We start from the raw sequence: 26,700 nt of genomic DNA, 5'->3' as shown, positions 1-26,700 counted from the left end.
GCTCACCAGGGCTGAGGAATGGCCCGTGGGCAGCACAAGGGTTCTCCATCTTGAGTGCAACCAATTCCAGATCCTAGGGTTCCTTCCTTCTAGAAGATTTTGTAACACAAATGATATATTTAAGGCATTCATCAATCAAAATACACTACAACTAAATCTTGTCACTGCTGTTTTCCGTGTCTCTCATGTAACTTTGCCCAGTAACGTCTTAACAAAACACAGGAAAGTTACCTAAAAGACAGACATCGGCATTCAGTGACAGTGAACTTTGTGGATAATAAACAGTATACAAAAACGATAGAGGGAAGACAAGAAAAGCTTAGTCTAATATAATATCCATACATTTTAGAAACCATCAAGAAGTCCTCATATGTAAAAGATGTGAACTTTTATGTTAATTCTGATAATGGTAGCATGGAACTTAATTGAATTGTTTTGCTGTGTGTTTAACTACAAATCAGGAAAGTATAAACAGCAATCATTCTTTGTTTTCTTGTCTCTCAAATACTATTTTGACAGACTTTCAAAGTTCAAATTTTAACTGTTATTAATAAGGTAGAAACATAGCTTTTTCTCACAAGTAAGCAATCCAGAAAAGATATGAGATGAATATTGGAAGAAGCTTTGAATTGATGCATATGCCAGAGATTTTTTTAAAAAAAAGAAAAAATCAGTTCAATAAGTGTTTCTTGAACGAACAAAGAAATGAATGGATAATTTAGGTTTTCTGTATTTCTCTCTTTTTTTTTCTCTTCAAGTCCCCTTCCTCAGTAATGGCACACATTCTTACCTCTTTCATGTATAGACGGGACTTTTAGAATTGATTGAAGTGTTAATTACCTGAAGGAAATACCATTACCTTTTATTGCACCTTTAAAAAGAAGCTAGTTTTATGGAAATGCAGTATTAAGGAGTGCATAAGAGTATCATCTTGCCTGTTTAAATCCCAGCTCGTCCATTTCCGTGTTCATGTTCAAAATTACTTCATTCCTCACTGCAATTCACTTTCCACATCTGCAGAGTGGAGAAGATGTTAGTATCTCTCTCAGGTTCATGTTGAGTCTTTGTCACGCAGGGTGGCCTGCGGGGTCTCAGCTCCTGCTCCCCACATAAGAACGTAGGACATGGTGAGGCCAGAAAGGAACACCCCCGGAGCCATAAATAGGAGAGACATACCACTATATTCTTGGTGGTGGCTGAGTTGGAGACACAGGAAGCAGGCTCCACAGGATGGGCAATCCGCCTTCAGCTTCTCTGCCAACCAGCCCCACTTGCTAACTGCAATCCACGTGTTTAACCACGGCAGTTATATCAGGGGCCAGTGGCTCACTGGTTACAGCCGGTGGCCAACTAGTTACAGCTGATGGCCATCTACTACCTGAGCCAGCACCTTTCCACGTGAGGCCGAGCCTGGAAACTGCTCTCCTGGCTCTGTCCCCACAGTCTTACATGAGTTAATAAAGATAAGGAGTTTAGAGATGCACCTGGAACATGGTGGGCCGTCAATATTAGCCACTATAGGAAAACTAAGTCCTTATCAAAATAATTCTCTAGTACAAAATTAAAATGTAAACACCAGTTACTAAATAAACATTGTTGCTTATGTACAGAGTAATTATTTTTAAGGCCAAACTTAAAGGGAAATTTAGCATTAGTTTGTAGTTAAGCTGGAGATGTAACGAAGTACTTTCTATTATAATAGGCAATCTTTGTACAGCATTTTTATAATTACCTCCTTTGCATTACAGGCTCTTTCCTTCTTCCTTTCTTTCCTGGATGCAGGGAGATAGGTTTTACAAGGAAGGAATTGCAGAGCAGCAGAGCAGTCTGTTTGGGGCAGGGGTTCCTCCTGTAACTATACTCATGTGCTTGCTTCTAAGGTTGCGCTCAGGAGAGAAAGGCCTTTGCTCAAAACCCTAATTTGCCAATAGCTCATCACCTAGATGACATTAGGAACGATACACAACCTCCCTGAATTAGTAATCTGCTCTGTAAAAAATAGTATGAATAATATTTACCTCAGAGTAGTGAGCATTGAATGTAATAGGCGAAGTGCCTAAAATAGCAGCTTACTAAGTGTTACCGATCTTTTCCTCTCTTGGAGCCCATGTGAAAGCCCTTTTTGCAGAGTCGTGTCTAGTACAAACCCATTTCTTAAACTAGCTCCACGTGACATTTTATTTCTTACTTGCACAGGAGGAAATGGAGGTCTAGGGTTAGACAGAATGGCTTGGTATTTGGCTTAATTCCACTGTACAGGCCTTTTTTTAAATGAACATTTTTTCAGACAATCACAGAGTTTGGATTGAATTCAGAGTTTTTATACTGTGTGAGTTTGTGTCTGGGTGTTTATGATTTGAGGGCAGAATATTTATCTAAATATACAAATTAGTAAATATCTGGAGTTACCTGTGAGATTTCTTTGTATCATCGACCTCCAAACACAGTGCACTGAGATCTAATCACACCTTGGACATCAAGGTCTAGTCTGCAGGTAATTAATTCGGGGTAGAGGAGCGAGTTAAAAAGTACCCACAGGAATCCAGCTGCCAAATCAAGAGAGTGGGATATTTTACAAAACTGGTCTCATTTCCTCAAAAAAGTCAGCAGCACAGGGAAAAACAAAGATGGGAAGACTCAAAAAGACTTTTAAGGACGTAACTGTGTAATCGAACAAGTAGAATCTCTTTGGATCCTTGTCACGTGGGGTGTCATGCGGGGTCTCTGGTCCAACTCCCCACCTAAGAACTCAGGACATGGTGAGGCCAAAAAGGAACACCCACGGAGCCATAGATAGGGGAGTCATACCACTATAGTCTCGCTGGCGGCTGGTTGGAGACACAGGAAGCAGGAGCCACACGATCTGCAACCTGCCGTCCAGGCTTCTCTGCCAACCAACCAACCCCACTTGCTAACTGCAATCCGCGCTTGCTAGCTCAGCCACCACAGTTATAGTTAATGGCTAACTGGTTACAGCAGATGGCCAACTAGTCACAGCTGATGACCATCTACTACCTGAGCCAGCACCTTGCCACGTGAGGCCGAGAACCTGGAAACTGCTCTCTGGGACTCTGTCCCCACAGTCCTGATTTTTAAGAATTAAAAATAATTATTTTTAGACTTTCAGGGAAATTGGAATATGGCCTGGGTACTCATCACTGCCAGTGAATTATGGTTAATTTTGTTATGTGATAATGACAGTTGTGATTATTTAAGTTAATATCCTTCTAACATTTTAATTTTGGAGATGCATACAGAATTGCACACAGAACGTTTAAGAGTTGGGACTGGTTAAGGAGCACCTGGGACCAGAGGTGGCATCTCTACTGTTTGTGTGCATTGACAATTTTATACTTAAACATGAAAAATTAATACAAATTGAATGTAGGCTCCTTAAAAGCAGCTATTGTGTCTCTTGAGGCTCTAAACACTTATTTATAGGGTCGGAACTTAATAAATATTTATTAAATTGCATGTATTATTATGTGCACATTTAAGTTTATACTAATGCAAGATTTGGGTAGACATTTGTAAACTGCCAGTGTTTAAAGATTGATACTACAACTCCAAAGTCTTTAACAAGATGTTTCTGTTTCCATGAATGTCCCCTGAATAACAATGAACCAGTTCCTCCTAATGTGGAGCTGCCAGACTGCAGAGGATTTAGTTCCATATTCTGTAAAGGCCTTATGATGAGAAGGGCTAGTCTATTTTGCATGGAGTAGGAGTTCAAATACCCAAAGGAGTGGCAATTCCTCCCCTTCCACCAACTTTGATTTGATTTAAAGAAGTAATAATCTTTTTAAGTTGGAGGATAACTGTGAAGATTATGGTGTCCCTAGACCCGAAGCATGTGCTTTTACAGTCATGTAGGAAAACAGGAATCTGTCTTTGGGTACAGAAATTTCAAGACACACAAGGCACTCCAATGCCTTGAACACGACAGAATCACAAGTATTTCATATGCAAATAGCCACATACTTTACTAGCTTCAACCCATCCCTTCAGTTTCTCTTCAGGTAACTACTCCATAAATTAAAAACTCCTGTTTATCTCACTCAATTATTGAATCAGATGATCTATTAAGGAAAGTAATGGAAATGTATTCATTTGAAATCGCGGCTAGTCCCATTAGAATGTTACGTTTACCCCGACCGCTGACATTGGAAGAACACTTGACAGGACTTACCCCAGGGTTGAGATCCAGTTCTAGGGTAGTCGTGCTACCTTGAATTTAATTTGTCTAACAAATTACAGAAAGGATGGCAGGTGTTTTTGTCTAACCCCATTGGTTATGATTAGAGTTACTACAAAACTGTGAAAATTGATGTTGACATACCACTTTGAGAGTTAATTTTCTCGCGTGTGTGACATGCCATAGCATATCTGAAATGTGTGTATTCCCAGTTGCCAGAAGGACACATTATTTGTTGGCACCTTTGGTTCTTAAAGCAGGTGTTGTCTACTTCAATCAATTTTCTGCTGTTAACGGTAGCTTTTAACTACATTTGTAGAAGGTGCCTGTTTTCAATTAGTATTTTTCAGGAACAACATGACATTGATTCGGAGGAGAAATTTAAGGCTGCCATAACCTATTATAACATAGCATCGTGTAGATAAAAATTATGAAGTAAAAGCAATACTGTATGCAGCTTGAGGGAACAACTTTATTTTTCCTCTGATTTTACACTGTACAGGAGGTGATGAATGGTGATTACACTTAGTGGTATGGAATGAAAAAAAATAGGAAGAGAGTGAATGAAATAGCAAAGTTAAGATGCATCACACAACTGTCTCAATGTCTGTCGGGTTTTTGAGGTAATACAGGTACTTTCTTTCACAGTGGATTCCTCAGAGAAACATACACCTTTACTTCAAATCTCATTTCCCTGTTAATGTGCAAAGAAGCCATATAGAAAGCTACATAGAACATGTTCAAAAAACCAGTTTCATCCAGCATATTGGATGTGTAATGAGAGACACGCAACAGACTATTTTTTATCTTTTTATTTCAAAATATTCTTAAATCAAATAGAAGATCTATAATAAGAAATTATCTGTCACCTTTGCTTTTCTACAGCTATTGGTGATTGTGACCATTCCAGACGCCTCTCTTTTCCACATTACTCTGCTCAGAAAGCCCTAAGCATAGCTGGTGGGGCCTCCTAAGTTGTTCTAATTGTTTAACTGTGATTTCTATTGCTAACGTTGTATACAGTGTCACGCAGGGTGTCATGCGGGCGGGGCCTCAGCTCCCCCTCCTCACATAAGAACACAGGATATGGTGAGGCCAGAAAGGAATACCCATGGAGCCCTAGGTAGGGGAGTCACACCACTATATTCTCAATGGCAGCTGGGTTGGAGACACAGGAAGCAGGACCCACACGATCCGCAACCGGCCATCGGCTTCTCTGCCAACCAACCTCACTTGCTAACTGCAATCCGCGCTTGCTAGCTCAACCATGGCAGTTATATCAGTGGCTAATGGCTAACTGGTTACAGCAGATGGCCAGCTAGTCACAGCTGATGGCCATCTACTACCCGAGCCAGCACCTTTCCACGTGAGGCCGAGAGCCTGGAAACTGCCCTCTGGGACTCTGTCCCCACAAACAGAGAGGTTGCTTTCCCATGTTCTTCTAAGCTTTAAGAAACTGTGGGAAATAATGAAGTCAGATACTGATGGGACAAGAGACTTCAGTATTGGGTGGGAGGAACATTCATGTGCTTTTTCACGGAAAAGGCATTTTTATAAGAATGCTGGGGTGTAGAGATACTTGTCAAGTTACAGGTGAGAAATCCTTCTCTTTTATCTTCAGTTTCTCTTAATTCTAAAATTTCTTCCAAGGGCGGTTTTTATTCCAAATATCCCAGTGATTGATAAAAGAAAACAAATTGGAGTGGAATTTTAATAGTTACAATATAGAACCTAGAGTCGGTAGCAAAAGGGGAAGAAATGGGTCATAATTTTCAAATGCCGGTGTTTCTACTTTGCCGAGAAGTGTTTTCTATGTCCAAGTGTTTTATGTCCAAGAGAACCCTCTGTAAATCGATCATAAGCAAATTGAATAGACATACTTATTTGTGTCTAATAAAGACGACTCTTGCTTTATAAATTATCTAAATTAATTTATTCTTCAACATACTTTATTGAGTACATACTATGAGCTAAGTAGTGTCGCTGCAACTATAAACAAGTAAGATAAAAATCCCCACCTTCAGTGGAACTAACATTCTGGTGAAGAGACACATTGAAAAAAAAAGGAAAAATGAGCGGTCTAAGAAAAACAAAGTAGAGAAGGGCGTAAGGGAGGGGTGGGGTGGATAAAAGTTGTAAATAGGATGTCTGTGGAAAGCCTCAACTAAGCAAATGTGGCTTTGGACATGTGAAGGAAGTGATTTATTTTGGATGATTTAATTAATTAGCACAACTCTGAGAGAGAGCTTTGTCTTCTTTTCTGTCTTTTCCACGTGTATTTTAAAGGTCCCCCCTTTTTGGCAATGGAAACGATCGGCTGTTTCTGAGCTTGATGTTCACACGCACCGTCTGCGCCGCCTCAACCTGCGTGCTCTCTCGGTAGAAATAATATAACTGAAGGCACTTTGCAGAGTGTCTAGAGGTGGTTTAAGACAAAGAAGAGGGGATGAAATGATGAATATAGTGGGAGTGGTAGTAGAAGACCTTGACACAATTGTTTTTAACACTTTTATGAAAAAAACACACTATGTTATTTTGACATGAAAATCTATGCATTGAATTCTGAAATGAAAGTCATGGGTTTGATTTAACTCTAGGTTCTCTCCTGGGGAATGTAATGCTTCGGCACAACTCTCACCAAAACTTAAGGCACTGATATATAATGATATAATGATATGTTTCTTTCAATTTAGAGGATCATTTACAGGAGTGACATCTGTGGGAATGAACGGGAGTGAGAAATAAGACACTTCTTATAAGAGTCTAAATACTGTTAGGTAGAAACTGAAAGGAGACTTTTGATTCATTGAAGGAGGAAAAGCACCTATTGGATTAAAAAATTCAGTATATGTTTATTGGTTTACTGACTTTGTTTCACAATCTTAATCTGCAAATGGCTTCTTGAAACTTTTCAGTGCAAAAACAAAAAGCATTGTGACATATATAGGATATTATACTTGGCTTATGTGGTGCCACAGTCATGGAATTTATACTATGCTAATGCACAGAACTACTCAGTGATTTCAATGTCAGTTCAGTTAATAATCTATTATTATTTGAAATTCAAATCTTCATAAACCACGAAAACAGAATAAACTCTCAACATTAATTTTACATTGGTTCAAAAACAATTGCCATTATAGGAATATGGCCACCCAAGGCTAAAAACATATATTAATTTTTTAAAAGGCCTTTTGCATGCCTCCAGGTTTTATTTTAAATAAGCATTGCATAGTTCGAAGTACAGTGACTTCTCAGTGGCTGAGCGATGGCCATCGCCTGTCGGCTGAGCCGTTACTGGGCAAGGAGGAATCTTTTCTTCCTCCTGCTGAGGCAGGAAAGTAGTGTCGCTTCCTGTGGAAGATGCAGGGTGCGCCTCTTCCTGTTGGGTCGGTCAGTAGTGTGCATTGCGGGACTCGTCCGTGAGGGTCCCCTCGTCTAGCCTCCAGACTCCATCTTAAATGAGGTGTCTGTTTATTAATTTTTACATTTTCATGAACGATGTATGTGACCTAAAAATCTATTAATTATGGTACCAAATAGAAACCGAGGTGGGTCCATTCTTCCCTTGAGGAGACAGAATGGCTCTGGGACACCCTGATCAAATTGGTCTCAGAATCCCACTTATACCATGGGATTCTCACTGACACCGGACTTGAATGTAATCTGTGAGATACGGGTCTTAGTTGTGTCCTTGGCTAATCACCTGCAGAAGTTATTAAATGCCACGATGCATGAAGATGTCAGTATGAGTTCCATCCTCACCTTACTTTGTGTTGGTTAATCCACAGTGTGGTAGCTCACCTTTGCTTTTCCGACGCTTATCTGGCCTGCCAAAACATTGGAGAAAGCTATCACCTTAAGAAGGAGACTGAACTTGTAATCACGAAGAAAACTGTTCTTTCTCAACTTTTTTTCACTCTGTATGTCTTTCTTGGGCCAGTGACATCATAGCTGATATGGTGGAGCGGAGAGGCGCATGGTCTCTGGCTCATTTCTACAGACAGGCAGTGTTTCGTAAGGGGCACCCCGTGACCCTGCGTGCCCTCTCCCACAGGTGTGGATAATGGCGGACTTACCTCCTCGAGTCGCTGCAAGGACTAAGCAGGTGGTAATACATGTGAGCCATTTAAATATTCCCCAGGACATAGTAACTTCTCTTTATGTGTTTGTGATTATTACTTAATGATGCCCATGAGGAAATGTGTGATCACTTAGGAGACCTGAGGATGGCAGGGAATGTGGTTTTGACCTCCAGTGCCTACAGTCTGTAGCTCTGATGTACCGTCTCTGGAATGGACGTTTTTACGCTTGGCTTGCAAATTTCATAGGACTTTATAAGGTCAAACTGTTTTTTATTAGAATACTCCATGTTTCATATGTAAACACATGAAAAATATGAATCATTTAATCTTTGCCTATGATGATTTCAGCAATTATATGCTTATAATGTGTCTTTTTCCTTTTATCCTCCAAGGAATCATTTTAGCATCGAAAGATTAAAAAATGGCAAAGGTAATAACTGAATAAGAAAGCAAATATAACTTAAAATACATTTGTAAGCAAAAAATAATAACCTAATTTTCAAATGATTTGAAAGTGATTTTACTGTTCCAAAGTTAATTTAAGTCTAAATTGGCAACACTAATGAATAAACTTGGGGAATTTCCCTGCCAACAGAAGAGATTAATTTATTGAAATGACACACGTTTCTTTCTATCTTTCTGCCAGTTGATAAGAGGCTCTCATTAGTATTGTTGTGGTTTACCCTGCAAGTGTAAAAGAACATTACACTTTGAATACCCATTTGATCTGCATCGCTGCTGATATCATCTAGAGTGACTCATTTTTTTTCCCAATCAGATGATTATTTGGTTAGTGAAACATCTTGTGCACTGAGGAAAAAGATATTCCACGTTATATACGTCTGCCTGAGAACCCAAGGACTAAAGTGCTTTCTCTACTGTTTGTTTTCTGAATAGATGTGGAATGGCCACTTAAGCTAATTCAGCATTTGCTGTCTCATGTGGGAACTAATGAGTCCAAAAAAGGCTAGACATAGTGGATTGCTTCTATTTTCTAAACAGTCACTGCATACATTCTTGTTTTGTTTTCTACAGACTTAAATGTGATATTAAATTGGTAGAAAAATGGGGAGACAATACGTGTCTTAGTCAATTCGGTCTGCTATAACAAAAATACTATCACCTGAATGGCACAGACAACAAAACTGTACTACTCACCATTTCGGAGGCTAGAAGGTTGACCAGGCATTGAAAGACTTGGTGTCTGGTGTGGGCTGGAATCCTGGTGCATAGGGCCGTCTTCTCACTGTGCCCTCACGTGGAGGGCAGAGGGTGAGACCGCTGTCTAGGGTTTCTTTAGTGACACGAAATCCCACTCATGAAAGCTCCACCTTCATTACCCAATCAGCTCCCAAACGCCTAACTCCTAACAGGGTCACATTGGGAAATACGCTTTCAACCTGTGAAATCTGAGTGGATACAGTCAGTCCGTTGCAATACCTATATGCTTTTTCTTCCTGAAGAACAATGCCATGTTACAGGACACAGGTCACTGCTCTATTAGCATGCCAAGCTAATAGATTTCATTACTTTATGTATTCATGTGAATTGTCATTGTACAAATTTTGCAACTTTTGACACATATGCACACCCCTCGGTATTTGCTTATTCCCATAAAAGGTGAAAATTTTAGGAGCCTGGAGCACCCATTGTTTTCAGGTGATTTTCTGGCATAACCATGATCCACATTTATGATTTGGAATCTAGGACTTTATATCCAACACTAGGTGATGTTCATTCATATAAAGCCACTGCATTGAGCATGTGACTTTTGAGAGAGCTTTTTAAAAATGAAGGTCGCTATTTCCTTGGTGTTGTCCCCAACCCCTAATGGTCCAGTTTCTAACAACTATAAAGCTTTAGATTCTCCATTACATTAGCACCTTAAAGAGAACAGTTTGGGGATTACAGTTCAGTCAATCAACTTTCTAAAGAATAACATATAGCCCAGAATGCCCTATTGTTAGTTGGTGATTTAGCTGTTACATGACCTCTAATTCTTGTCTAATTGGTTCAGGTAGATTTGCTCCTGTAGGAAACTTATATGGGAATCCAAATGTTAGCGTGAAAATTCTTAGTGATCATGCAGTAAGAGCAAGAGAGATTTAATTGATTGGCTTTCTATCCTAAGAGTATTGCATTTTGATATCCAGATACATTCATGGTCACAGATTTCAGCCTCTGCAGTTTATGTTTATTTTTTTCCCAGATAATAAATACATTTTGGAAAACTTTATTTCAGTATTTATTTGGCATTATGCATTGAGAAGTGTTTTGTTTGTTTTTAAAATTTATTGGGGTGACAATTGTTAGTAAAATTACATAGAATTCAGGTGTATAATTCTGTATTACATCATCTATAAATCCCATTGTGTGTTCACCACCCAGAGTCAGTTCTTCCATCACCATATATTTGATCCCCCTTACCCTCATCTACCACCCCCCCCTTACCCTCTGGCAACCACTAAACTATTGTCTGTGTCTATGAGTTTCTGTTTCTCATTTGTTTGTCTTGTTCTTTTGTTTTTGGTTTATATACCACATATCAGTGAAATCACATGGTTCTCTGCTTTTTCTGTCTGACTTATTTCACTTAGCATTATATTCTCAAGATCCATCCATGTTGTCACAAATGTTCCTATATCATCTTTTCTTACTGCCAAATAGTATTCCATTCTGTACTGACTTATTATTTCTCTTCCTAGACATCTACAGGAGTGGCTTCTGCAACAGGTTGATAGGAAGAGGTCTTTCTTTTGTTTTCCAGTACTTGTTGGTAGGATGTTTTACTTTTTCTCCGACTGCAGGCTTTTTTTTCCTCTCTCACAAGGTAGTGCTATGTTTTCTCTGCACTACTCTAGCTTCTCTCACAATGGGGGGATTCCCTGGGAGACGGGCTTCTCCTCTGTTAATAGTTCGTCTAGGTCACAGGGCGCAGTGTCCCGGTGGGTATGCGGAGAGCTTTTGATGTTCCAAAGCTCTTCCAGCTCCTGATTCAGAGCCCGTAGGTTTCAGCAGTTCTGTTTACTCCTGCAGGGATCCGCCCAGCTAGGTGGGGTCAGGGGCGGGGTGAGTTGTGAGAGGTGGCCCAGAGCAATGGCGGCGACCACCACCATAGCCGGTCCTGCTTCCACAGGTCTCTCCCCTTTGCCGGAACTAGTTGGGCTGTGAATCTGTGTCTGCGGTCCACGGTTCTCAGAACAGCAAATATTCTGTTCTTTTGCTCTGACACTGCTACTGTTCCGCTTCTAGCACCGGGCAGGTGGGGGCGGGGCAAGCTCTGGGAGGGCAGGGAGGGGGCGGCCAGTCTCAGTGCCTAAAGCTCCGTTCTCTGCTCGGCAGTGCGGGCTTAAACCCCCGTTTTCAGCCTTTTTCCCTCAGTCTTTTCTCCGAGGTCTCTGCCGTGAGTGTTGGGTTCAGCCGTGTTATATGCTGTCCCCTCAGCCCTGTGGAGCCCTGGCGGAGCCCTAGCAGTCCGAGTTCTTCCCTCTCCCGCAGCTGCGGTAGTTCCGGGAAGCAGCGAGCTCGGCGCACTGAGCTAGGTCTGAGTCCTGCGCCCGCGCGGCTCCGTCTCCTGCATTTCTCCGTTTCCTCCTCCCGCACTCGCGCGAATCTCCCACCTGTAGGTGATTTCAGTCGGTAGTGGGCCTCTTCGTCTTGCCTGTCTGCTGTGCAGGGAGTCCTTTGTGGAGTTTTTGTTGTTCAAGTCTTTGTAAATTCCAGGGGAGCTTTACAGAGGCTCACCTCAAGCTGCCATTTATACTTTCTTTAGAATATGACACACATTTTCAACTGCTTCACTCACTTTTGCATTGTCCTTATGCAAGCTAAAATTATTAGTAGTAAATTGAAGTTCATAAATTAGAATGCATGTATATGTTTTGGTAGGTCTGTAGATGTGTACCTACAGGCACATGTGGTGTTTGTGTGTGTATGTGTATGTATACACAAGCACCATTAGGCAACTCATAGCCGAGGAAACTTTGACAAGGACATTCTTTTTGTCAGGATGTGAAATTATCTCCATGAGTGACACTATTGTGTGTCAGGAGTACCTCATGAGCCCCAGGCCACATGGCCAAAGCGGAGATGGCCAGAGCAGTGCAACTGCAGGAGGGCGAGTGACAATATCATTTGGTATTATCTCTCTATGACTGAGCTGATAATCAGTTTAGGACTTCTTAAATGGCTGTGGGTCCTCAATCCCAAATTCATATTTAGTTTAAAGTATTAGGGTCACAGAAGAACAAATCTATGAAGGCTGAAATGAAATGCCTATCAAAAAAAAAAAATCATTCAACTTTGAAAGGATACTGAAATTATATTGTTTAGATTTTAAAATGCAGGGCCACATTACACAGATTTGGGGAGCAATAAAAGATTAGAAGGTTGGATGGAATAAGGGACCATTGAAATCAGATTATTAGTGCTCATAGGGGATTTAACCAAGAGAAGAGGTAATTGTTTTTGTATTAACATATGTTCTAATACCTCAATGTAAACTGTTACACATCAGAAAATAGGACCTGGATTTTAGTGATATTATTTTGGCTGATTTTGGAGTTTCAAAAGAATCACTAAGAGCCCAGATGTGTACTTTTAGATGTAGTCTTGATAGTGCTATCGGTAACTACATGTATTTTGATAAAGGTGAAATGTAGATGTACAGTGTAATATGCATGTCATGCAGGAATTGTTGAAGATAAAATGAAATTTTCCATTTTGTTCAGGAGAAAGCATGTGTAATAAACTGTATACAATGATATTACTTTAAAGGATAACAGTAGTAATAACGATAATAGGAATAAGCATTTACTTTTATTTCCCACTTATTTTGTGCATAGGCACTTTTTAAGTGCTTTTCCTGCAATTGTACTTTTATTTTTCAACAACCTATATTTTATGAGATAACTAAAACTAGACTCAAAGTTGATGATTTGGCTCCCAAAAAGAGATTGAAGATATTTCTTTTTTAAAGTTTTAAAATACAATTAAAAAGAACTTCATGATCTTTTGGATAAAGGAAAAATCTGTAGACCATTGGGAAATGTACCCCATCTTCTACTTTGCTGCCTTCGCCAAAGATTTTACCAGGAGTAAAGGACGATTTTTGAATTTCTTTTTCCTTGAAAAATCTATTCCCTCCATGAGAAATACAGTAAAATAGTTGACAGGTAGAAAGGTAGCAGGGAAGGAAGACCAAGCAGCAGCCAGGGAGGAAATCCACGTTCTAGCTCTTCCGTCCCAGGGGACAGGGCTTTGAAAGAGCACGGTTAGCAACATTCATCCATGGCAAGCTGAAATGCACGAAGCCAAAACACATTCCTTCAGAAAGGCATCTGCAGGGACGTGAAAAGGATGGGAAAATACTGAAAGCTGGAAAAGCCATTGCTTTTGTAAAGTGTCCAAATGATTCTTTCTATGTAGCACCCTAGTTTTGTGAGATCTGCCTTTCGCCTTAGGTCGATTTATTTCATTGTTTCTGTCTCTTTATGATTTGAAAACATGATTAGAAATGAATTGGCTCAGGGAATGTATGCTTCAGTTTCAGGGAAGAAAATGTGATTTTCAATCCAGATATTATATATATTTTATATTTTTTATATTAGGTAGACATAAATAGAACTGCGGAAAGAAAGAGGGAGAGAAAGGGGGGAGGAGGGAGAGAGAAAGGAAGTTGGGAGTTAGGGCTTCACAACTGTTGTAAATGTGTAGTTTAGGACTTTAAATTTCACTTACACAATTATTGATTAAATGTTCCTTTAATTCATGTATTCATTTAATTCAACATTCAGTAAATATTAAAGGGCTGTGATCTCTGGGCATTCTACTAGGCACTGGATCTATAACTATAAACAAAACATACAGGATTCTGACAAGCTGGATGCTATATTTAATGGGAGAAATGGAGTATAAACAAGTAAGTACACGATAATATATTTTAAGTGGAAAAAAGCACCATGAAAGAAAACTAAGTAAATGTTATAAGTGTGAAGAAAGGGCTTATTTAATTAATTAGTTTGGGGAAACTGGAGAGCTTAGTTAAATTGTAAGGGGAGGAGGGGCAGGGATCTATATATTACTGTACAGTTCTGAGTACCTTAATAAATTGTTTTTATTGATTATTTACACAGATTAATATCTGTATTTTACCAGTACTCAGCATATACAAAGCCTTGTTTGTTTCAGTCTATCCTTCTTTATGTGTGTGTGTGTGTGTATATATATATATACACACACACACACACACATACACACATATACATATATAATTTTTTTAATTACATTTGTTAGGGTGACAATGGTTAGTTAAATTACATAGATTTCAAGTGTATATTTCTATGATACATCATCAATATATCACATTGATTTCACCACCTAGAGTCACTTCTCCTTCCATCACCATATATTTGATGCCCTTTTCCTTCCTTTAAAAAAAAAAAAAAAAAAAGATGTTTTTATTGGGGAAGGGGTACAGGACTTTATTGGGGAACAGTGTGTACTTCCAGGACTTTTCCAAGTCGAGTTGTTGTCCTTTCAACCTTAGTTGTGGAGGGCGCAGCTCAGCTCCAGGTCCAGTTGCCATTGCTAGTTGCAGAGGGCACAGCCCACCATCCCTTAAGGGAGCCGAACCGGCAACCTTGTGGTTGAGAGCACGCGCTCCAACCAACTGAGCCACCCAGGAGCTCAACGGTAGGTCAGCTCAATGTACCATGTTCAAGCTTTAAAAAAAAATAAATAACATTTTCAGTTTTAACTCTCTTGCTACTGCTGGGTTCTGACAGTACAGAAGCAGAAGTTGCAAAATATTCTTCTCTTCCCCTCTTTTTAAAAATTGCTATAGCATCTCATTTCAATCAGTGACTTCCAAAAAGTGAATCCTCTAATATAATGTAGATTTCTTATCTCTAGTATGTTTGTTATTTTTTAATATTGATGGAAAGATTGAATTAAAAATAATGGAGGGGCGGACGAGTGGTTCAGTTGGTGAGAGCCCAAGCTCTGGGCAACAGGGCTGCCGGTTCGCTTTACACAAAGGCCAGTGAGCTGCGCCCTCCCCAACTAGAATGAAGACGAGCTGCAGCTGAGCTGCTGGTACTGACTCTCAGGTGGTCGGAGGGCTCATTGGGCTGCAACTAAGATTGAATATTGAATACAGCACTTTGAGGGGAACTGTTGCTGAGCTCCCGGGTGGCTCAGTTGGCTAGAGCGCGGGCTCTCAACCACAAGGTTTTGGGTTCAACTCCCAACAGGGAATGCTTTTTGTGCCACGCCCCCTGCGACTAAGGTTGAACTCAGCACTTTGAGCTGGGAGTTTCTGAGTGGCCGGGTGGCTCAGTTGGTTAGAGTGTGGGCTCTCAATCACAAGGTTGCTGGTTCAACTCACAACATTGCCGGTTCAGTTCAACTCCCACAGGATGTGGCTTTTGTGCGTGGTGGTTTTTGTACCCCGCCCCCCTGCATCTAAGATTGAACACCGCACTTTGAGCTGTGAGCTTCCGAGCGGCTGGGTGGCTCAGTTGGTTAGAGCGTGGGCTCTCAACCATAAGGTTGCCGGTTCAACTCCCGCAGGGGCTGGTTTGTGTGCTGCGCCCCCAGTGGCTCAAGTGGTTAGAGCACGGGCTCTAACCCCAAGGATGCCGGGTTCAATCCAGCAGGGGGGTATTGTGTGCCCCCTGCGACTAAAATTGAACACGGCACCTTCCTTAGCTGAGCTGCCCAGGAGCTCCCGGGCAGCCCAGCTACTGGGCTCCTGGGTGGCTCCCCAGCTCCGTCCCCTCCCGGGTGGTTCCCCATCTTCCCTTAGTGGGCCCTGATAGCGACGGGACTTGGACTTGGAAATGTATCCCCCCACAGTTAAGATTGTAATTAAGATTGAAAGAACAAATTCAAGAAATGAACCTAGAAATGAGAGCTAGGAACGAACCTAGAAATGAGAGCTAGGAACGAACCTAGAAATGAAACTACAAATGAAATGCAGCTAGAAATGAAACAACTACAAATGAAACAAACCAGAAAGCTAGACACAAACCTAGAAAATGAAAGCTAGAAGTGAAACGAAACTAGAAATGAAACAAGCTAGAAATGAAACAAACCTAGAAGAAAACTAGAAATGAAGCTAGAAATTAAAGCTAGATATCTAGAAATGAAACTAGAAATGAAACAAACCTAGAAATAAAAGCTAGAAATGAAACTCGAACTGAAATAAACTTATGAAATAGAAATGAAACGAAACTCAAAATGAAACTAAATAGAAATGAAACGAAACTCAAAATGAAACTAGAATCTCGAAATGAAACTAGAAATGAAACGAAACGAACTTAGAAATGAAACGAAGCTAGAAATGAAACTAGAAAGGAAACGAACCTAGAAATGAAACTAGAAATAAAAGCTAGAAATTAAACGAACCTAGAAATGAAGCTAGAAATGAAGACATGAAAGGGTATGTTCTGGCTTTTATTTACAGATAATGAAATGAAGAAATGAAGAAACTGAAGAATACAATTTATATGTGAAATAATCCAAAATAGAAATGAAAGGATATGTTCTGCTTTTATTTACCGATAGATTACATGTGAAATCATCCAAACTAGAAATGATAGGATATGTTCTGCCTTTTATTTACAGATACAGAAAATATTCATTATAAACAATTTAGGTTCAAGCAAGTGAAAACTTTTAAGTTTTTAATTCAACACTTTTCTCCTAAAAACTACATTTCATAAAGGATTTTGTGTTGAAATATGAATCTTCTTTCTGCCATTCATTTTATGTCCTCATGGGTTCTTGATAACACAGCATCCTTGGTAAGGAAGGCCTAGAGAGGGGTAAGAGAAAAACAGCAAGAGAGATTTTTAAAATAAGCATCACTCCTGGTCAAATATTTACCCTCAGTCCTTCGATATTTCATGTAATTAGTCATTGGTTTAACCAGGTACTTCTAAAAGCATGAAAACACACTTGTAAAATTATACCAGAAGACCGTTTTATAAACGCAATGTCATTTGCTACATTAACTTAGAAAAACTGTAAAAAAAAAAGTGTTATTTATTTCTTTTTGTCTTAGGAATTACAAATCAAAGATACATTAAAACATTTAAATAGCATATGAAAGTTTAATATTCTGCTTTTTACCACAGTTAAAAATGAAATATAAAAAGTTTTACACCCATCATTTTGTTGTATTATTTTAATGTTTTTCTGAAAAAAAAAAATCATTTTCCATTCTTCAACAAGTACAAAATATGTTTGTCCTATGAGGAAACACTACAATAAGGAGTCCAAATTTTATAGAGAAATGTGTTATAATAAAGACCATAATTTTAATCATTGTTATTAGCATGTTCTCCTATCAGTTGAAACATTTATACAACTGTGTTTCCAATCTTTAGTATCTATACATGAACCTATACTGGGAAATGGGAAAAAAAATGTGACTTTTTCTACCTCTGAAAACATAAGTAATTTTTTCACATTTGAATATTGCACATACACACACATTTATTTATCAAATTGCCAAAGTGTTGCAAATACCAATTAACACACAATGCTTTCAGTTTGGATAACTCAGACACTTTCCTCAATTAGTTAATACTTCTAGAAGCTTTGTTAGTTAAAAAAAAAAAAAAAAAGGAAAAAAAAGAAAAAGAAAATCATTACTTTTTTCCTTTATAATGATCATAAAGTAGAAATGTAGGACCCAATATTTCTGAAATTTACAACATGACTGTTGACTAACAATATGACTAAAAAACAATCAAAAAATCATTTTAAGACACAGGCCTCGTCTCACCTTTGTCTTTCAATACATCTTGGATATGTTAACTGCCCTCTGTCACATCGCACTCTAAGTTCAGATCCAGTAGTAGATAACTGAGCCACATAAGTATCTCTCCTACAAAGAAACTAAGTATATTCGCTACGGAAAATATATGGTCTGTTGTCAAAATCCCATTTCAAGAGTAAATAATTCTTTTCCATTTCAACAGAAGATAATGTGCAAGGCTCTGAAAAATTAAAAGAAGAAAATTATGTTGATACATCTTGATACTGCCAGGAAACACTGTGTTGTGATGACGACCTTCAAATTTCCAGGCATTAGAGTATCAAGTAAGTTAGATAGAATTAATATTTAAGTCGGAAAATAGGTTCAGAGGTTTTCAAAAACAAATCAGCAGGCCAGCCCGGTGGCTCAGGTGGTTGGAGCTCCGTGCTCCTAACAGCGAAGGCTGCCGGTTCGATTCCCACATGGGCCAGTGCCAGATGGCTCAGTTGGTTGGAGCACAGGCTCTCAGCCACAAGGTTGCTGGTTTGACTCCTCCAAGCCCCCAAGGGATGGTGGGCTCCGCCCCCTGCAACTAACAATGGAACTGGACCTGGAGCTGAGCTGCACCCTCCACAACTAGGATTGAAAGGACAACAACTTGACTTGGAAAAAAGTCCTGGAAGTACACACTGTTCCCCAATAAAGGCCTGTTCCACTTCCCCAATAAAAACAAACAAACAAAAACAATTACCTGAATGCACAGGCACACACTTTTCCTTTGGTATTTTACCGACATTTTTAAACACACCAAGAAGAGTTTGAATAATGTGGGAAAACGTGAATAAAGTCAGAACTTACATTTGCATTACGATTAGCCTGATTTCTGGCTATTAAAAAAATGCTACTAATCCAAATCAAACACAGGAAACTAACACACTTAACCCTTATTAAAAGAACTTGTAGTTGGTTTTAACAAGGTATTTTGAACAATTTCCTTGAGCAACCTGTAAGAATAAAATCAAACATGTTTTCATATTTTCCTTCTCAGTGGGTGCTTGTTCTTTCAATGCTGATAAAATCCTAGGATTTAAATACATTGATTGACAATTTAGAGTTGTTTACTTTTCTTTCATTTTTATTTTATTTTCTATTTAGGCTTCCTGCAGCATTAGTGCTCTATGAACCGAAGGGTGAATGAATGAACATTGCCATTTATATGCTCTAATTCTCTTCTAGATTTTTTATGACAAGACCACTTTTGTTTCTTGTTGGATGTTATTTCAAAACAACTGACCTAACTTCAGAAGGTGCCAAAAAAATATACACACATTTTAAGACAGGAAAAAAAAAAAAACCCAACTATTAATATCACGCTGATGGTAACCACTTTGAGCACCTCCTGTAATTTCAGAAGTCAAACGTGACTTGTATTTATCTTGTTATCGGTCTATATTGAATACTATAATTTTAATACAGTTTTCCTTTCTTAAAATGCATATACATTTTGTCAGCACCCTCTGTATATTTACAGCTTCCAAGTACACTCGTGAGATGACATGCCATCTCTTCTGACGGAATCCCATGCAGTATTGCAGTGCAAATCAAGTATATCTACGCCTAATAGATGATGAATTGTGCAGTGATGAAGGGGAAAAAAGGACATTAAATAGATATGTGTTTCTAAAGCCGTTTTCAGCATAAACGATATGGATCGTTTACCTCAGCAAAGTAACTGACAGGAGATGACCTACAGAAATGACAGTGGAGCTTTCAGACCTAAGGTTAACTTCACTGCAGGGCCCCCCAAAATGTCCTGGCATTCATACAAATTCCTTTTGTTCTGTTTTTCTAGAACCTCCACCTACTGGCTCACGCGCATCCAGTCCTTTCTCTACTGCAATGAGAACGGCCTCCTGGGCAGCTTTTCGGAGGAGACGCACTCGTGCACGTGCCCCAACGACCAGGTGGCGTGCACGGCGCCCCTGCCCTGCACCGTGGGCGACGCGGCCGCCTGCCTCACCTGCGCGCCCGACAACCGCACGCGCTGCGGCACGTGCAACGCGGGCTACATGCTGAGTCAGGGGCTCTGCAAGCCCGAGGTGGCCGAGTCTACGGATCACTACATCGGCTTCGAGACCGACCTGCAGGACCTGGAGATGAAGTACCTGCTGCAGAAGACGGACCGGCGCATAGAGGTCCACGCCATTTTCATCAGCAACGACATGCGGCTCAACAGCTGGTTCGACCCCTCGTGGCGGAAGCGGATGCTCCTCACCCTGAAGAGTAACAAGTACAAGTCCAGCCTGGTGCACATGATCCTGGGCCTCTCGCTGCAGATTTGCTTAACGAAAAACAGCACCCTGGAGCCCGCGCTGGCCGTGTACGTGAACCCCTTCGGGGGCAGCCACTCCGAGAGCTGGTTCATGCCGGTCGGCGAGAGCGGCTTCCCCGACTGGGAGCGGACTCGGCTGGACCTGCCGCTGCAGTGTTACAACTGGTCCCTGACGCTGGGCAACAAGTGGAAGACGTTCTTCGAGACCGTGCACATCTACCTGCGGAGTCGCGTCAGGGCCAGCGGGCCCCACGGCAACGAGAGCGTCTACTACGAGCCCCTGGAGTTCATGGACCCCTCCCGCAACCTGGGCTACATGAAAATCAACCACATCCAAGTGTTCGGCTACAGCATGCACTTCGACCCCGAGGCCATCCGCGACCTGATCCTGCAGCTGGACTACCCCTACACTCAGGGATCCCAGGACTCGGCCCTTCTGCAGCTGCTGGAGGTCAGGGACCGTGTAAATAAGCTGTCCCCGCCTGGTCCGCGCCGCCTGGACCTCTTCTCTTGCTTGTTGCGCCACAGACTCAAGCTGGCGACCAGCGAGGTGGTGAGGATCCAGGCCGCGCTGCAGGCTTTCAACGCCAAACTGCCAAACACAGTGGATTACGACACGACCAAATTATGTAGTTAACCATTAACGTCAAGCACAACCCAAAATCCCGGAGGCGTTTTTACAGTGCTTTTGTGGAACAGTTTATGTCTGGAAGAGTGAATTTCAATTGTCTTTTCAATATCTGTCTTATACCCGTCAATAACATTGGATGGCAATTTACACACATGAACTTGCTGACAATGAATATATTATACTGCAGTATTGGTTTATGAATGAAATAAATACTGACACCAGTCTAGAAGACATTCTACTTTTTACAATAAATTTCATTTGTAATTTTATATGTTCCGTGGCAATGCTTTTGTGCATTACATCCGCTAGCGGGAACATAAAGAGATACCAATAAAATTTTGTAGCTGAACAGTTATTAAAAAGAAGTGCTGTGGGATTCCTTTTTTCCATGAAATGAGTTCTATTTTGATACAGCTTGTTAGAACCTGGGGAAAATTCACCAGGATTTTTTTAAATGGAAACATTTGAAGGTCCCTTTCAATAGCCTTCAGGGAAAACCCAACCTGGTAGAGTACTTAGTAACCAGTTATATTTTTATGGTTAACAGCAGAGTGGAGGTGGGTATGTTCATTACCTATGCCTATAAACCATTCCTAAAAATACCATCGTTATTAACAGAAACAGAGAAACTATTTCCCAAGTACATATCAGAACATTTGGGCAAACCTACAGGAAAGTCAGCATGATTAGAAGCACATCAGAGGAAGTAAACCCTTGTTCCTTAGCAACGTGCATTCTCTTGCTACAATCTAATAAGTGAAAACAAGTTATTCCAGCACTTTACCAATTTCAATAACATAACATTTCTAGAATTCATAAATTGTAATGCGTTGGTAAAAAAGGATCAAATGGATCAAATAACTAATTCAAGTGTAAACAGACCTTTTCTTTTTTTTTGTCCTGTCAGAGAAACTACCATTACTAAAATATATTTTGAAGAGCAAAATCTTTCAATACAAACGAAGTGTAGTTTAATGTCTTGGTTTGAAATTTAAGCTCAATCCCCATGTCATCCATGGTGTACCATTAGATATATTATTAGTGCTATTTTTTCCTTTGAATTTAAATTGAATTTTTGTTTCAATATATGAATGCTTCTGCAAAGTGTGGTGATGTTATCACTCAGCTCTTATCTAAATATTTCATAAACATTTCACATCATTTAAACCAACGCACTGTCAAGCCCAGTTTTCCTGCTGAGGTCATGAACTCATTTCTCAGGGCACAGAGAAAGGAACTCATGACAAGAATAAAAAGAATACAACTGATGACAAAAGCTTTACACAGATATTCTGGATTTTTCAGCTGTTCGTTTGCATGTCCAAAGCATTTTAAGAACTAGTAGACAGTTCAGATAAGAAATACGTATTCAATCCACCAGAACAATGCATTGTTCTTCTACTATCTGGGTAGTTTGTAGGTAATTCAGCAGAAAATAGTGGGAGTGCCAAAAATTGTACACACATGATCTTGTATTCATCTTGTGTTATAGGTATGTAATGAGTATTGCAATTTGAACAGTTTTTTCCTTTCTTAAAATGTGTATACACATTTTTGGCACTCTGTATATACACCATCGTTCTACCATGTTTCCTGAAACTAAGACCTAGCTGGACCATCAGCTCTACTGCATCTCTTGGAGCAAAAATTAATATAAGACCTGGTCTTATTTTCCTATAATATAAGATCCGTTCATAATATAATACTATACTATACTATACTATACTATACTATACTATACTATACTATAACATAACATAACATAATAATATAATTAATATAATACTGGGTCTTATTTTTGCTCCAAAAGACACATTAGCGCTGATGGTCTGTCTCGGTCTTATTTTCGGGGAAACACAGTAGGATCAAAGCAGATATTCTCTTCATTCAATTCTGACACCACCACCAGGTTATGAATTATTATTTCCATTTTCTTGGTGTAAAACAGAGGCTCAGAGCAGTTTTTCACATTCCCCGAGATCACAAACCAAGAAGTTGAAAACAAAGATTTCAACGCAGACTTTTCTGGAATGTACCTGTCCTCTTTTCAGTGCATCACTGAGTTTAAATGAGCCATCCTAGTTCTCTATTTAATCTCACTACATGGTGAAGCAAGAATCACTAATGAAATTGAGGTCTCAGTCATCATCAAACACATAACCCTCACAGTATACCTGAACAACTGCAAAAAGCTGGAATTTACCATCCACAATCAGTCATCCACAGAGTGATAAAGCTTATCAAATATAGACAACACAATTCCAAAGACGTTTGCTGCATAAGTCAGAATTACCACTAGAACTTTTTCCGGAAGGGTCTTAGAGGCCAGAATCCACCGGAGCAACACGCATGCTCACCAATGGCCTCTGAAGGGCTGTCGTTCCCGGAACTTAAGGAAAGGGTCAGCCATGTCCATTCGTCATTGCTCAGCACACTTTCCCCTGGCTGACTTATGAGAGAAGATCCTACAGACACAGGTGAGGAAGTACCTACCTAGGACTTTATCCTGGGACTTCTCGTGCCTGGCGTGTGTTGGCACAAAAGTGCCATTGAGCAGGACCAAATCATCTTCGTTCCAGCTGTCTTTGGAAGCACTGTCAGTGCATCCTTCCTAACTGAGTCTGTTTTCTCCCTGAAAATACAGAAGTATACGAATGTCCTTCTCTGAATGTTGCGTCTACAATAATATGAACACAATATAATTGGTATAACCAAGAAACACAATCAACACATATTTTTATGTTTCTATTTCTCATATATTGCCAGCTATTAAGCAGTGTCAAATAACCAATACACAATATAGTCAAGTTTAATACAACATGTGTTTGTCAAAGTATGGGGGAAAAAAATGCAGCCCATAAATATTTCACTTTTCCTGAATTGGTCTTATAGGCAAATATTTTCACTCATTATTGCTTTAGCAATTGGAGAATTTAAAAAAAAAGAAAAAGAAACAAAAACACTTTACTCTCAAAATCTTATTCAGAGCCAAAGGTTGAGAGGTGTATATGTAAAATCATATTTTAAAAGGGTATTTGATTTCTCTTCTGATAGCCCTAATTCAGGTTTCTTAATTAAGAATTAACTGAACTTAGTAAATTGAGTGAAACTTGAAATTCTGCAAGTCAAAAATTTATTGAGAAGAAATTTTCTCTAGGAACATCTTACTACTCTACTATTTTGCTGACTATCATACTTTGACTTTCTTTTCTATCACAGGAATCTCAAGCTGATTTTTTGCAAGTTAAATCAGTATGCAAATGATCATGTCAGCTAAAAATAAAATGCTGAAATAGTTGATGGTCGTCTCTAACTGCATTTACATAATGCAAGAAAATTTATGTTCTCTCTCCCTTTTTTTGTGCTTCTTGTCAAAATAGAAATATTTTGGAAGGAACTGGGACCATGCACTGCCCTCTAATCATACATGGGTTTTGAGTTTGGATTTGGGTTTTGGTATAACCTCTTTCTTTTCTTATAGAGGGTATTAAAGATCCGTTCACTTTGAGCAGACCAAAAATGTATTAATTTGAAGAAAAACTTTGAAATAATGTGAAAACTATATATGTTTGCTAAAGTGGGAATTATAAAAGATAGGAATTCAACTGGAAGAAAAGTTGAAACTTTTGAAAACATAGAAAATACAACTTTTAAATAATAAACTTGGCATAGATTTTAAGATGATACACATAGGTCTCCCAAATCAACATGGCCATTGAAAAAGGCATGTGAAATAAATCAAGCTTAGAGAAAACTGATAACAATCTCATTCTGATTTGGTGCCTGGATCATTTCATTAGAATAATAATCCTTTAGCAAAATTGCATTTCCCTCTGGTCAGAAGAACGGTATTTATAATTTGAAACCACCGTCACAGATACTAAGCGTGTGGTATTCTTAGGCAGTCAGCTGGATTTTTAAAACCTGAGGGCTTGCATTTACCATGTCCACTCACTATCTACTATTCCACTGCTGATGACATTCCACTTTCCTCCATCTACGTGATCAGATTATATTTCTATCTCCAGGCTTTCCTAGAGATAGAAATATAAATTATAATTCAATCACCACTTAATAATCCAGTATTTGGTAAATCATCGCAGTTAGCTGAAGTTCTTACAAACATCTCCATTTCTTTTTCATGAAGGCCAACAATAGCTATTTTAATGAACTATGAATGGCTTAGGAATTAGAATATCCATGTCAAATCATTTGATATTGAGGACATGCAGCCAAGTGTGGTAAATTGCTACATAGAAATGAAATTCAATCTGAAGCAAAGATGCCACACTTTAAATTGTCTCATGTGTGGAGATCAGACTAACCATTTAATGACTGAAGTACTATTGCATTCGATGATTATTCAATAGAACTATCACATAATAACTGTGCTACATAATACTTGATTAATGAAATATCTATGCAGGACTTTCCATGAGTCAAGCACTGTTCTGAGGCCACAATGAACACAAGGATTTGGAGGTAAGATAACGACCAGGCCACAGGTTTCTAACTGGACGCTCCCCTCCAACCGGCATTATTATGGGCATAAAACCGTCCTGCAAGGGTTCAAAAGTGGTTCATACAGGCTGGAACATTTGATTTTCTACTTGGAACAGGAGACTCAATAATCAAGTTTATGCCTTTAAAGCAAAATCAGAAATAAATTTAATTCTAGCGGCTTAGAGAGTTAACGCTATCAACAACAAAATAATATGATTGCTAGCTGGGGAGAGCCCGAGTGTTAAAAGGTTATTTCCTAGGACAGAGCTGTCCAGTAGAAAGGTAATTAAGCCACACATTAAGCCATCTAGGTAATTTAACATTTCCTTGCAGTCATTTTTTTTTTTTCAGAAAGTGGAAGAAGAAATACGTTTTAACACCTTTTAACTAAACTGATATATCTAAGATACTACAATTTCAAATGTGATCAATAAGAAACATTACCAATGGGAAGTTTTAATTTTTGGTTCCAAGTCTTGGAAATCTGGTCACAATTCTGCCTGTACCTCCATCTCAGTGGGACCAGCCACTTTTCTAGGGCTCAGTAGTCACACGCAGCCAGTGGCTACTGTTCGGCCTGAGCAGCCTCACCTAGGAAGTGACTTTTGTTACGTGGGAGACTAACCTGCCATCTTGATTCATCTTCATTATCTGCATTTTATAAGTTTTTTAATGTATGTTTATCATCTTTATTCTTTATTTAAATATTGCTAATGTCTCCCCAGTGTTCCCACACAGTGGTCAAAACCTGAACTAACTAATCGGTTAGCAGGACTCCAGCTGGTCACCCTCCTGCAACACCCCCTCCGCTATCCCAAGGTTGATAGCAGCTCCCGCTCTTCAGTTTCTGCTTTACTTGGGGGTCTGACCATTTCTCTTGCTGTTTTACCTGTTAGCTGTGCTGAAAAGCATAGGTGGATAGTTGTTTATTTTGTCAGTTTTAAGTGTTTCTTAAAGAGATGTTCTCCCCCCACACCCCAAAATTGCTCAAATTGCTCTGTCTACTCTATTAATGGAAATCCACATTCATCTTCTTCCTTTAATTTCCGTGGATATTTTTCCAGTCCATTCTCCCTCAAGTCACCAAAATGAACTTTTAAATTATAAAGCTTTTCAAATGGAAATGCCACACATATCTTTACAGAATAAGGAACTAACGCTTTAGTTGGCATGTAATTCCTTCCTTAA

General features: G+C 39.5%; 1 protein-coding gene and 1 long non-coding RNA gene across 8 annotated transcripts in view; one reads left to right on the top strand and one right to left on the bottom strand.

Moving 5' to 3' along the window:
• BRINP3 (BMP/retinoic acid inducible neural specific 3) overlaps nt 1-21,278 on the top strand; it is a 262,338-nt gene extending 241,060 nt beyond the window's left edge. For all 7 annotated transcript variants that reach the window (XM_088799152.1, XM_019744446.3, XM_074317040.2 and 4 more), the window contains one exon: nt 19,899-21,278. In XM_088799152.1, coding sequence (XP_088655278.1) covers nt 19,899-21,015 — 1,117 coding nt within the window. In that variant the 3' untranslated portion in view covers nt 21,016-21,278. The remainder of the gene's footprint in view (nt 1-19,898) is intronic.
• Nucleotides 17,935-26,700, bottom strand: part of LOC148758186 (uncharacterized) — a 110,273-nt gene continuing 101,507 nt past the window's right edge. Inside the window, exons 2-3 of the long non-coding RNA XR_016021562.1 lie at nt 23,503-23,641; nt 17,935-18,287 (exon numbers count right to left, since the gene is read on the bottom strand). This is a non-coding gene — a long non-coding RNA (uncharacterized LOC148758186). The remainder of the gene's footprint in view (nt 18,288-23,502; nt 23,642-26,700) is intronic.

The sequence above is a fragment of the Rhinolophus sinicus genome, chromosome 6 (assembly GCF_057876585.1).
Source record: "Rhinolophus sinicus isolate RSI-liver-muscle chromosome 6, RSI-T2T, whole genome shotgun sequence".
In the NCBI taxonomy this organism is placed as follows: Eukaryota; Metazoa; Chordata; class Mammalia; order Chiroptera; family Rhinolophidae; genus Rhinolophus; species Rhinolophus sinicus.
This window is presented reverse-complemented; position numbering and strand designations above follow the sequence as displayed.